We start from the raw sequence: 12,950 nt of genomic DNA, 5'->3' as shown, positions 1-12,950 counted from the left end.
CCAAGAATCCTCTACCCAGCAAAGCTGTCAATCAAATATGATGATATAATCAAAACATTCCAGGATAAACAGAAGCTAAGGGATTTTGCCAAAGCCAACCCTGCAATGAAAAACATCCTAAAGGATTTCCTGTGGACTGAGAACCAACAAGAACAGGCAACAACCAGAGATTGACATACGTGGCAGCATCACCCAGAACTCAAATTGACAAATGGAAGCGTCAAGAACAGAATAAAATGATTAAGAACAGAGGATCTGTGAGGTCAGTCTATGATCAAAACAATTAGAATGTGAAAGAAGGTAAACACAGAGGAACAGAGATCCCAGTCAGTGGTGAGAAGGTCAGGTAGATTACTGGATAAAATAGACTTTCTTAAATGGAGGGAAGAGTTAATGGAATATAAGGTAATTACAATGGTGAGGTTGGGGAGGGCAATTCAAGAAGGGGGAGGAGGTGGAAGAACAAGATAGATAGGGGAACATTGGGACAGATTTACATGGCCTAAGTGGAACATAGGTAAATAGAGATGCATGTTCAACTTTGGAACAACAGGGCTCTGTGAAACAGAGATCTAGGTATAGTTTGATGAGGGGAAATAATACCAAGATGCTTGACTGTCTTGTGAATATTTGTTTCTCTTGCCTACTATTGTAAAATAGACACTTGAGTGGGATAGAAAGGAATGTTGGAAACATGATTACAGAAAACGTATAAGCCCATCTTCAGCCTATAACTGATTGGAATACCTAAAAGGGGTTCTAGAACTTGCCCAGTGAAATAGGCCTCTTGCAGAGCCTTTGCAGAGTATAGGATCTTAGGTGGAATCCTGAGTCCCATCCTGAACCTTCTGAGGTGGGACATTCCCACTAGCAAGGACAAGCAGACCAGCCTGGAACAGCTAGAGCAACAGAAGATACATCTGCAAAGAAAGCTCATCAGGAAAAACCCAAAACAAAAATGTCAGCATGACTGGCTACTACAAGAATAAGCAAGCTGTTTGCCCGGAAGCCAGCAAGAGAAGCAATCAAGTTCCTTAAGGACAATCTCCCTCTAAGAATGAAACTCAAAGGAAACACATGAGCAGGCATGTAAGCTTACTAGCAACCACATTGGTCTACTGGTGAGTGGAAGACGGGGAAAGCCAGCAATGAAGAAATGGGCTGAGTTCAACCATGGTCCATTGACTCCTGTTGACCTGGAGATGAGAGGGAGAAGAAGAAGGGCTAGTTGGTCCAAACTGCAGTGAGACCTGGGGACACCTGAGCTCATGGACAAGGACATAGCCACAGAGGGCTAGAGCTGAGAGTGAAGCATCCAGCTGATATGAAGTGAGGAGAGATGCACAAGAACACCCAAACTTGCAGACAGTACCAGTTTGACCCAGCCTTGATGGCTTGATAATCCGAACTTGACTAGAGGAAGTTTAAAAAAAAAAATTATTTATTTTTTTTGATAAAGGAAACAAGGACAAATTGCTACAGTTTGATGAACCTGACCTATACTCATGGATGTAGTAACTCTAAATACCAACAGAGAGGGAAGGAGTCTTCACATCAAGTATCAGTGTTATCCCCTCTGAACACAGGGCAGATAGGGACGTGCAACTTAACCTAAAATGAAGGGACAATAAAGGCACGAAATGACTGGCTTACAAGATTTCAAGAGGAAGTTTAGTTTCAGAGGGTGTGAGGGAAGATAGTGTCCCCACTGAATAGTTTCCATCTTGTCTAGATGGGTCTGGTGAAAAGAGATGGGGATAAGATTCCTGTCATTAAATAGTGAGTAACTGTTATCATGACTAATTGCAACTGTCATAATTGTAAAGGTAGAAGTTTTGTAACAAAAACAGGGGAGTGGTTAATCTTACAGTCCAGAAACAGAGGACCCTAGCATCATCAAAGGAGAAGAGCACAAGCAGAAAGTGGAACCTTATCCAGAGAAACAGCGACACCAGAGACAGAGGCAGAGATAGGGCCATGGAGATGGGGAGTGGCTAAGGACTCTAGATTCATGGAAAGAGAGGGACTAAGAGCTGGTGGCCAGGGGGCAGACTTGCAAAATATGCCCTTTCGAAGTGTAAATTATGATACATTCCTGAGTGTTTTTTTGTTTTTATAAAAAGATCTAAAGTGAGTAGAGAGAAATACTGTTAACTGATGGTACATGGAGGGGATTATAATCATCGTAATCTATTGAATGTAAAATTGATGATCTGCCCTGTAAACTTTCACTCAGTCCACAATAATAATAATAAAAAAAAACCATAAAAAAAATGCCATTGAGTTAACTGTGCCTCATAGCGATTCCATGCAAAAAAGAATGAAACACTTCCCAGGCATGTATTATCAGCCTCACAATTGTTGTTATGCTTGAGCCCATTGCTGCTGTGACTATCCCAGCCCAGTCCATTGGAGGTCTTCCTCTTTTTTTGCAGATGCTCCATGTTACCAAACATAATGTTCTTCTCCAGGGACTGGTCCCTCCTGATCATGTATCCAAAGTATGAAAGACAAAGTCATGCCATCCTTGCTTCTAAGTAGCAGTCTGGCTATACTTTCTGTAACACCATTTTGTTTATTTTTATGGGGGTCCGCGGTACTGTTAGCACTCTGTTCAAACACCATAACTCTAAAGTATCAGTTCTTCTACTGTCTTCCTTACCTCATGTCCAGCTTTCACATGCTTATGAGCCTATTGAAAATAGCATAGATTGGATCAGGTGTACTTAAGTCGTCAAACTGTTATCTTTGCTGTTGAACATTGTAAAGAGGTGTTGTGCAGCAGATTTACCTAATGCAGTGCTTTGTTTGATTTCTTGATTGCTGCTTCCATGAGTGTTGATTGTATATCAAAGCAAAATGAAATCTTTGACAACTTCAATCTTTTCTCCATTTATCATGATTTTACCTATTGGTCTAGTAGTCAAGATTTTGTTCACTTTATATTAAGGTACAATCTATGTTGAAAGATGTTGTCTTTGATCTTCATCAGTATTTTAAATCCTTTTCACTTTCAGCAAGCAAGGTTGTGTCATCTGCATATGTTTTTAATGAGTCTTCCTCCAATCCTGATGCTACACTCTTCTTCATATAATCTAATTTATCAAATTATTTGCTCAGCATACAGACTGAATGAGTAGGGTAAAAGAATACAGCCCTGACACACACCTTTCCTGATTTTAAAACATTCTGCTTGTTCTGTTCGAACCACTGTCCCTTGGTTTATGTATAGGTTCCTCAGGGGCATAATTAAGTGTTCTGGAATACCCATTCTTCACAATGTTATCCACAGTTTATCACGATCTATAGAATTGGCACAGTCAATAAAGTACAAGTAACATCTTTATGGTGTTCTCTGCTCTCAGTCAAGATTCATCTGATGTCATCTTTGATATCCCTCGTTCCATGTCCTCTTCTGAATCCAGTTTAAGTTGTGGCATTTCCCTGTCAATGTATTGTTCTAGTTGTGTTTTAATTATCTTCAGCAAAATTTTACTTGCATATGGTATTAATGATACTGCTAGATGATTTCCACATTCCATTTCATCAGTGCTCTTTGCAGTGGACACAAATGCCTATCTCTTCAATCAGTTGGCCAGGTAGCTTTCTTCCAAGTTTCTTGGCTTAGATGAGTAGCACCTCCAGTATTGCAATCGTTTATTGAAAGATTTCAGTTTGTTTTCTGTCACTTCACAAAGCCTTGTTTATTGTCTATGCCTTCTGCGTATAAAGACATAGAAGTGTACTCAGTGAAAATATTGACTTTAATTTACTGTTGATGTTATTAAGTGTTGTCGAATTGGTTCCAACTTATAATGATCTTATATAGGGTTTCCTTTCTACATCACAGATTTCCAACTGCCCAATGTTTGGTTACCAGTCCAATACTTATCCTACAGAACCACATCAGGACTCAACTAGACTTTTCTATATTGTTTATCACATTGTAGTTGAAGCTTTATCTATGCTTTTGTATTATTGAAACTTTTGCTTAAATATTAAAGTATTTTATATCCAATTTTTAAAAATTATATAATAAATACAAGGGCATCTTAACTAGTTAAAATTTGCAATTGATATCTTATTTGTGAGTTCCTAAATCAGCTTTGAGATTGTTTATTTTTAATTATTGCTCATTTTCACTCAAGCAATTGTGTTTGTTTATTTGTGTATTAGGCTTTGGAAATATCTCACCACGCACAGAAGGGGGAAAAATATTCTGCATCATCTATGCCTTACTGGGAATTCCCCTCTTTGGTTTTTTGTTGGCTGGAGTCGGCGATCAACTGGGGACCATATTTGGAAAAGGAATTGCAAAAGTAGAAGACACATTTATTGTGAGTATGATAGACTTTTAATTATATATGTTGATCATTTCATTTTTAGAAATACTGTAACTTTTATTTCACCCTAGACTAGTCATTCATTCTTGATTTCATAACAATTTGTATGTACTTTTAGCAGGATGTCACTCACTGTTTATAATTGTTTTTAAACTTATCTCAATAAATATGTACATGATTTAGAAAACTCCATGAAAATATTGAAGAAATCATATGGAAATCCTACAATCCTGGTTCAAACTCCAGCTATGTTGTTTGTTAGTTAGTTCTTCTTATGAACTGTTTTGCCTTCAATGCTCCCTTTTTTCTCTTATAAAATATAAATAATAATACTGATATTGAGGAATTACTCTAAGTGCTAGAGACAGTATAAATTAAAGTTTAACATAACTAGTAGAGGACTGATGAAATTTTATTGTTTAGAAAATTGATTTGTTACTCTGTTTATTGTTTGTGTCTTTGTAAATGTATGTAGCCCTTTGGGAAAGGATATAATAATGTAACATAATATAACATAACAGAATAATATATGGAAATCACAATATAGGTGAGCATATAACTCAATTCTGTAAGGGAAATTACAGATATTAATCTCTGACGGTGTCATTCAGTAGAACCAAAAATTGTATACATGAGGATGTTCATGGTTATATTATATCCAATAGCAGAAATAAATGGAAAAAATGCTTTTATTATTATTTTAAATAAGTGAAAGAAAAAATATTACTACAATGATTATATGTTTGTGTTGTTAAGAAACTTATAGAGAAAAATGATTGTGTTAGAGGGTGGAATTATAAATGACTTGCTATACCTATAACTAAGGAGCTCTGGTAGTGTAGTGGTTACGAATCGGGCTGTGAACCTCAGGGTCAGCAGTTCAAAACTACCAGCTGTTCCGCGGGAGAAAGATGAGGCGTTCTGCTCCCGTAAAGATTTACAGCCTCGGAAACGCTGTACAGGGTCACTATGAGTCGGAACCGACTCCATGGCACATAACAACAACAACAACATACCTATAACTACTGTTACAAGTATTGCTGTTTTTTGTCAAGTGCTGCTGAGTTGGTTCTGACTTGTAGAACCCTGTTTAGGATTCCCGAGGAGCGGCTGGTGAGTTTGAACCACCAACCTTGTGGTTCAAGCTGAACTTGCAGTCCAGTGCTTTTATTTATTGTTCATTGTTTTATTTTTTTCACAAAAAGGCAACAAAATATTTTACATTTAACTCTCCCAGTAAAATAGGATTATCGAATATTGTTTCACTAATTTAAAGACCTGTTTTTAACATTAATTGTGTTTCAGATTTCAGAAAAAAATTAGTTCTCAAATATTTTTACTATATAGAGTAACATGTTGTTTTTGTTGTTGTTAAGTGCCTTTAAGTTGGTTTCGACCCATAGGGACCCTGTATAGGTTTTGTAAGACTCTAAACCTTTGTGGGAGCGGAAAACCTCATCTTCTGTGGAGCAACTGGTTAGCTCAAACTGATAACCCTGTGGTTCTCAGTCAGGTGTGTATCCTACAGAGCCACCCCACTCCCCATTTATAGTTATATAAAGATTTACACCCTCGGAAACCCTGTACAGGGTCGCTATGGGTCGGAACCGACTCGATGGCACTTAACAACAACAACAACAGGCATGTAAGAGGTCAGTTTGTGTGTTGTTTTGCTACTATGCTTGCCTTATATTAATACTAAAACTTGCTTGTATTTATAGTCATTGAAAGAGCCAGCTAGTGACATGAACTTGGAAACTCTGAATTTTTCATTAATTCATTCAACACACTTTGAGTGCTTACTGTGTGTGGGGTGTACTTCTCATTTTGCACATACATCAGCACACAACCTAGATTAACTCCATCTTCTTGAGATTACATTCCAGGGACCATGAGTCAGCTATTGGTACTAAGCACTATTCTATGAGCTTAACAAAGATGTGCTCATTTAACTCTCATATGTTATATGGTCAGTGGACTAGAGTTCCTTATTTTTGCTTTCCAATCTGTTTCCATAGGCCTTTATCTTTAAAAAAATACTGAAGACCTAAAATTAGTGACTTAATATGCTTTTCTCAATAGATAGGATAGATCCCATCAGATATTAAAACATCTGGTCACCAACCCTATGTTGTTGTTGTTAGGTGCCATTGAGTCGGCACCGACTCATAGCGACCTTATGCACAGCAGAACGAAACAATGTCCGATCCTGGGCCAACCTCATTACTGTTGCCACACTTGAGTCCACTGATGCTGTCACCTGGCCAATCCATCTCGTTGGGGGGGTCTTCCTCTTTTTCTCTGACCCTCCATCTTACCAAACATGATATCCTTCTCCAGCGATTGTTCTTTCCTGACAACATGTCCAAAGTATGAGAGACGAAGTTTGGCCATCTTGGCCTCTAAGGAACACTCTGGCTGCACTTCATCCAAAACAGATCTATTGGTTCTTTTGGCAGTCCATGGCACTTGTAGTATTCTCCTCCAACACCATAATTCAAAGACACCAACCCTATAGGACAGTTCTATTCTGTCATATAGGGTCACTCTGAGTCAGAGTCACCTCAGTGGCATACAACCACAACAACCACAAATAAAATGGTTGTCACTGAGTTAATTCCAACTCTTGGTGACCTCGTTTGTATCACAGTAGAACTGTGCACCATAGGGTTTTCAGCAGCAGGTTTTTCAGAAATAGATTCACTAGGCCTTTCTTTTGAGTTGCCTTTGGGTAAACTTGAGCCTCTAACCTTTTGGTTAGCAGCCAAACACATTATCCATCTGTACCACCCTGGGACTCCTAGCCTCGGAGAAAGAGTTGATAATACACTGCAATATATACACACTTCAGTAAACACTTTACACCATGTAGAATCCTGATTAGTAAAGGAGGTGATGAGAATATACGAGTAATTTGATAAGAGCTGATGTTCAGGGGTTTTAAAGACATATCATTGCCTATTAGCATGCAAGTTCATTTGTTGTGCCATTTAAGGCCAGAAGACAGAAAGGCAGTCAATATATTTGGCTCATATGGGACCTGCACTGGGCCACAGATCAGTTTGAACTGCAAGGTTGGCAGTTCAAACACACCAACCACTCCTTGGAACCCTGTACAGGGTCACTATGAGTCGGATCTGACTCACTGGCACTTAACAACAAAATGGGGATCAAACTGCAGGTAGAAATTCTTATGCTGGTATTGTACTTGCATCATTCAAAGTAATATGAAAAAGTGATAGGAGGGATAGGAAAAAGCTACCATGAAATTTATCATTCTATCAATTATCAGTAGTAAATATTTAGTCCTTGGTTTAATTGTGTCTATTTAGAAATATTTCAACATTGTGTGCCTATATAATAGAAATCTTTTTCGAAAGCTATTTAGGGAAACATACGTAAGTCTGAAAATGTAGTGTCAGAGTAAATTTAATTTACTTTTGAAAGTGTTTTACATGTTGTAAGACAGACTGTGTAGGAGTACTGATGTGGCACTGTGGGATAAGCACTAGACTGCTTACCACAAGGTCGGTGGTTCAAACCCACCAGCTGCTCCCTGAAAACCCTATGCAGGGTCTCTATGAGGCAGAACTGACTCAACGGCACTTAACAACAACAATAAAGGCTGTGTAAGATTAGAGTTGCATCATTATTAGTATGCATTGTATTTGAATAACTTACATTATACCCAATATTTTGTCAGTAAAGATACTTAAAAAGTAAGTCTAAATATAAATGAACTCATTTGCTAATTGACTGGTTATGGTAGATGTATAGGTTAGCTTTGCAGGCACACCAACAATGAATCTCTTTCTCTCTAATGTCTAGAAGTGGAATGTTAGTCAGACCAAGATTCGCATCATCTCAACAATTATATTTATACTGTTTGGCTGCGTACTCTTTGTTGCTCTGCCCGCGATCATATTCAAGCACATAGAAGGCTGGAGTGCCCTGGATGCCATTTATTTTGTGGTCATTACTTTAACAACCATTGGATTTGGTGACTACGTTGCAGGTAAGGTTTTGCAGGCACGGGCACTACCCTCCTGCCCTTTGTTCTATAGATAGACTTTTTGTTTGGGTTTGTAGCACCGCATCATGGCAGAGACCAAAACAATAGCCCTATGACAGTGATGGTAGCACAGGGTGGAGACACCACTTAATTTTGTAGTCTAAGGAAAGAAATTTAAATGGCTCTTTGTTTCGTATTTTTGCTTTCCCACTGTAATTTTAAAAACTAAATATCTGCTTCTTGCCTTCCCTGTCCCTACCACACTCACACAGAATGGCGCAAGAATTCAGGTGTAACTTGTCTTTGTTCTTTCTGCTTGGTGGTGGTGGTTACGTGCCGTGGAGTCAGTTCCGGCTCATAGTGACCTAGTACAGGGTTTCCGAGGCTGTAAATCTTTATGGGAGCGAAAGCCTCATCTTTCACCTGCAGAACAGCTGGTAGTTTTGAACTGCTGACCCTGAGGTTAGCAGCCTAATTTGTAACCACTACGCTACCAGAGCCGCTTTCGAAATTTCTGCTTAGGCCCTTCCATACTTTAGTTTTAAAATCAGCTGCAGGCTTGGCTGATTAAAACCTTCTTTGGTTGGTAGCATTTACCTCATTAAATTTTAAATTCTCAGGGCAGTATTTTTTACAAACATGTCTATATTTGACTAAAGCCCCCCCCCCCTTTTTTTTTTTTTTTTGCTTTTTTTCCCCCTACAAATGCTATTTCAGTTGCATTTTGCTTTATTGTTTTATCTTCTAACTATTAAGTCCTTCTCTTGATAAGAGTTTCATAGTGTGAGCACTCTTTTCACAGGTGTATGAGCTGATTTCAAAGTTTGTGGAAAAATTGTATTATCTTTTCATTCAATTCTTAACGTAGCTTTTTGAAGCCCCTTCGTCTAATATCCAACTGTTATTATTAGTGCACAAGTATGCCCAGTTTTATTGTGCTTTGTAGATACTACATTTTTTTTTACAAATTGAAGATTTGTAGCAACCCTGCATGGAGCAAGTTTATTAGTACTATTTTCTAACAATATGCGTTCCCTTTGGGTTTCTGCATCACACTTTGGTAATTCTCTCAATATTTTAAACTTTTTCATATTGCAAACTTTAATAGGTAATGGTATAGCATAAGTATAATTTTTATATGCACCAGAAAACCAAGCAATTTATGTGACATCTTTTATTGGAATATTTGCTTTATTGTGGTGGTCTGGAACAAAACCCAACTGTCTCTGAGGTATTCCTGTGACTGTAATTTTAAATAAATTGTTCTACGTATGATGCAGGTAAGTACAGTATTGCTCTATCATGGACAATTTTTGTAGCTCCAGAAAATCTGCATCACTCTTTAAAAAAAACGTTTTTTTCAAGTATTAGGAAAACATGCTAAACAAAGTAGTTGCTATTTGCTATCGAGTCAATTCCAACTGATGCAACCCCATGCATTGAATTGTAGAACAGCTCCATAGGGTGTTTTGGTTGTAATCTTAATGGAAGCAAATTGTTAGGCTTTCGTTTTTCTATAATACCTCCAGGTGGCTTCAAACATCCAACCTTTAGGTCAGTAATCAAGCACAAACCATTTGTGGCACTAAGGCATTAAACTCCTCAGAATAAAGTTGCCAGCCTAATTTGTATGGTGTTATTATCATTTTATACTTTCTGAATGTTTACAATTCTTCCTTGACCCAATTTTCTGACACATATTTTCAGAAAGATAAATATGATGTATTAGTTGCTTAAGACCTCAGAAATTACTGATAATTCATCTCTTAATATTAAGTTATTCATTCCATTTTAACTTGGCAAGCCCTCATATATTCCATCCTTGAGTATGAGGATGTGTTCATAAGCAAAGTTTTGCTTTTGGTAAAAAGTACTATGTGTGTGTATGTGTGTTGGATTGGAGGACGGACGATATGTGTTGGATTGGAGGACTGGCTGGAGATATTTTAATTTTATAGTAGCACAATGTGGAGAGAGAAACCTCAGACATTTGTAACTACCATTTAAAGAAAACAAGCTTTGGTCCCCAAATACTCATTTTCTACCTCTCATTTAATTTATATAATCGGCATTAAGTAGAAGTGATAAGTGTGTTACTATAGAAGAAAGTACGATGAGAAAAGTGTACTTGTGATACTTTGGTCTTAGATTGACTTCTTGGTGTTAAGTGCTGTAGAGTCAGCTCCAGCTTGCATTGCAGGCCATTGACCACTGCCCCATCCTGCCCCATCCTCACAATTATTGTTTGAGTTCATTGTTGTTACCACTACATCAGTCCATCTCAATGAGCTTCGTCTTCTATTATGCTGACTCTCTGCATTGCCAAGCATGATGTCTTTCCCCAGAAACTACTTTGCCACTTTATAGATGTAATTAACAAGATAGTGAAACGACTTTGTGGAATGTATAGGTCTTAAATGATAAGTCTTATGTTTTCAAAGCAGCAGCCTCATATTGAATGTATTATTTTCAACAGTTGACAGAATGTCAGCTCAGTATGTCATCACCCTCCTGGTCTGAGGCTATCTAAATAAATAAACATTTCAAATAAAAAAGTGGGTGGAATCCTGAAATAATATGGTATTTTTAACCATAGTATAAACTGGCTTAGGAAAAAAAGAACAAAAATTTTTCCTTCATGGTTTTGTAGAACATGAAAAACATGTTGTTTTTGTGTGTTTTTTCAAATTTACCTTAAAAAAACAAAACCAAAAACTTAGAGATCTGATACTGATTAGGTTGTATGAATCTATCAGTCCTAGCCTGCTCCATTAGAGTGGTGCAGAGAACACATTGTCTGCTTACTAGAGGGATGCTGGATCAGAGTCAGGACCCAGCCTTGTAGGGGAATACTAGATGAACTTGTGTAACATTAAACCAACTTACCATGGAATAGACTCCAAATCCTGGTGACCCCGTGTCTGTTCAAGCAGAACTGCTCTCCATAAGGTTTTCAAGGTGGATTATTTGAAAGCATTTCCTTTTTTCTGAACTACCTCTGGGTAAACTCAAGCCTCCAAATTTCCAATTACCAACCAAGCTTATTAGCCATTTGTACTACTCGGGGACTTCTTGTATGACATTAAGTGTAGTTTAATAAACAACTTTGTAGTATTAAAATTTTATTATATTGTACTCCTCTTTAAATCCCCTACTTTAATTTTATTTTTACTTTAGAGAGCAAATAACAAAGAATGAGAAAAATGTTCCTTGATAATAATTCACCGAGGAATTTGATATGAATAAAGTACTAGTTCTGAGAACAGGAGGCACATTAACAGGAGTTTTGTTAACTCTTCTCTGTCTTCTCAGTTGGTGTATTTTAGTCTTCCATAAAACTTCACAACCCTCTTCCTAGTGCTGAAGTCTTAAAGTATCAGGTGTCTTTTGGAGAGAGAATGTGACCAAGGTGGCAGATGTAGCAAAGCCTGGCGGTAGGAAATGTATGCCCTTTGCAAAGTTCTTTGGAAAAGTAGAAATTTCAAAGGATCTTGGAAAATAATTACCTCGTAAAGTTCAGTAGGGAACACAAATCAGCCTTTGTACCTTGTGGCTCTGCATTTTGATGGGTCATCATGTTCATGACACAATATATTAGGGCATCATTAACTTCCACTTCAGAAATAATGTCAATTTAGGTTTGTGTGCACAGAGACGTCCTTCCTGCTGGTAAGGTTCAATCGAAAACATGTCAGAGACCACTGCCCCAGACAACTGAGCATGGTGTTCAGGTTTCTCTATGTATGTGACTCAGCATACATATTTAGTCTGCATTTCCTCATTTTTTCCCTCAGGATGATATCTCTGTACACTATTGTAGCTTTATGTTTATATTTATGCAAGGGATACATTTTAGTGACTGATTGGTTACCTTAGTGACTGTTAACAGGTCTTCCCCTCTGCTTTTTCCCCTGATAACCCATTTTGTCCTTTCACTAGTCCTCAATGTTCTAGGATTAAAAAGGACCAGAGAGGTCACAGACTCTGGTTCACCACATTTAGCATGTGAATAGACAGGCCAGGCCGCTTAGCTAAGAGTAGTATTTACAGAATAGGGTCTTCCTTAAGAGGTGGACAGACAGGAAATTATTTGACAAATTATCATTTACCTAATGTTTGTTTTTGTTGCTGTTAAGTGCCTGTGAGTTCACTCTGACTCAAACCCCTCCGCCCCCCATAAAATTTACAAGGAGTGGCTGGTGGGTTTGAACCGCCGACTTTGTGGTTTGCAGTCCATTGCTTATCCTACAGTGCCACACCCGGACCCCACTGTTTATCAGTGACTGTAAACAAGGCTAGGGGTAGACTGTGGAACAGACCATTAATTACTCATATGCAAATTGAAACTGAAGCTGAAGAAAATGAAAACAAGTCCACAAGAACCAAAATATGAACTTGAATATATCCCACCTGAATTTGGGGTTCATCTGAAACACAGATTTAAGTAATTAAACACTAAAGACCAAAGACCAGAAGAGTTGTAGGATGACATCAAGAACATCATACATGGAGAAAGCAAATATTCATTAAGAAGACAAGAAAGAAGGAAAAGGTCAAAATGGATGTCGGAAGAGACACTGAAACTTGCTCTCCAG

The 12,950-nt window shown here is 37.9% G+C and overlaps 1 protein-coding gene across 3 annotated transcripts in view; it reads left to right on the top strand.

The window, feature by feature from the left end:
* The window catches only part of KCNK2 (potassium channel, subfamily K, member 2), a 373,030-nt gene that overhangs the window by 257,348 nt on the left and 102,732 nt on the right, over positions 1-12,950 (top strand). For all 3 annotated transcript variants that reach the window (XM_006834004.1, XM_006834006.1, XM_006834005.1), the window contains exons 4-5: positions 4,177-4,337; positions 8,172-8,358. In XM_006834004.1, the coding sequence (XP_006834067.1) occupies positions 4,177-4,337; positions 8,172-8,358 (348 nt within the window). The remainder of the gene's footprint in view (positions 1-4,176; positions 4,338-8,171; positions 8,359-12,950) is intronic.

The sequence above is a fragment of the Chrysochloris asiatica genome, unplaced genomic scaffold (assembly GCF_000296735.1).
Source record: "Chrysochloris asiatica unplaced genomic scaffold, ChrAsi1.0 scaffold00009, whole genome shotgun sequence".
NCBI classification, from domain to species: Eukaryota; Metazoa; Chordata; class Mammalia; order Afrosoricida; family Chrysochloridae; genus Chrysochloris; species Chrysochloris asiatica.
The sequence above is the reverse complement of the archived record's forward strand: the minus strand, read 5'-3'. Positions and strand labels throughout refer to the sequence as shown.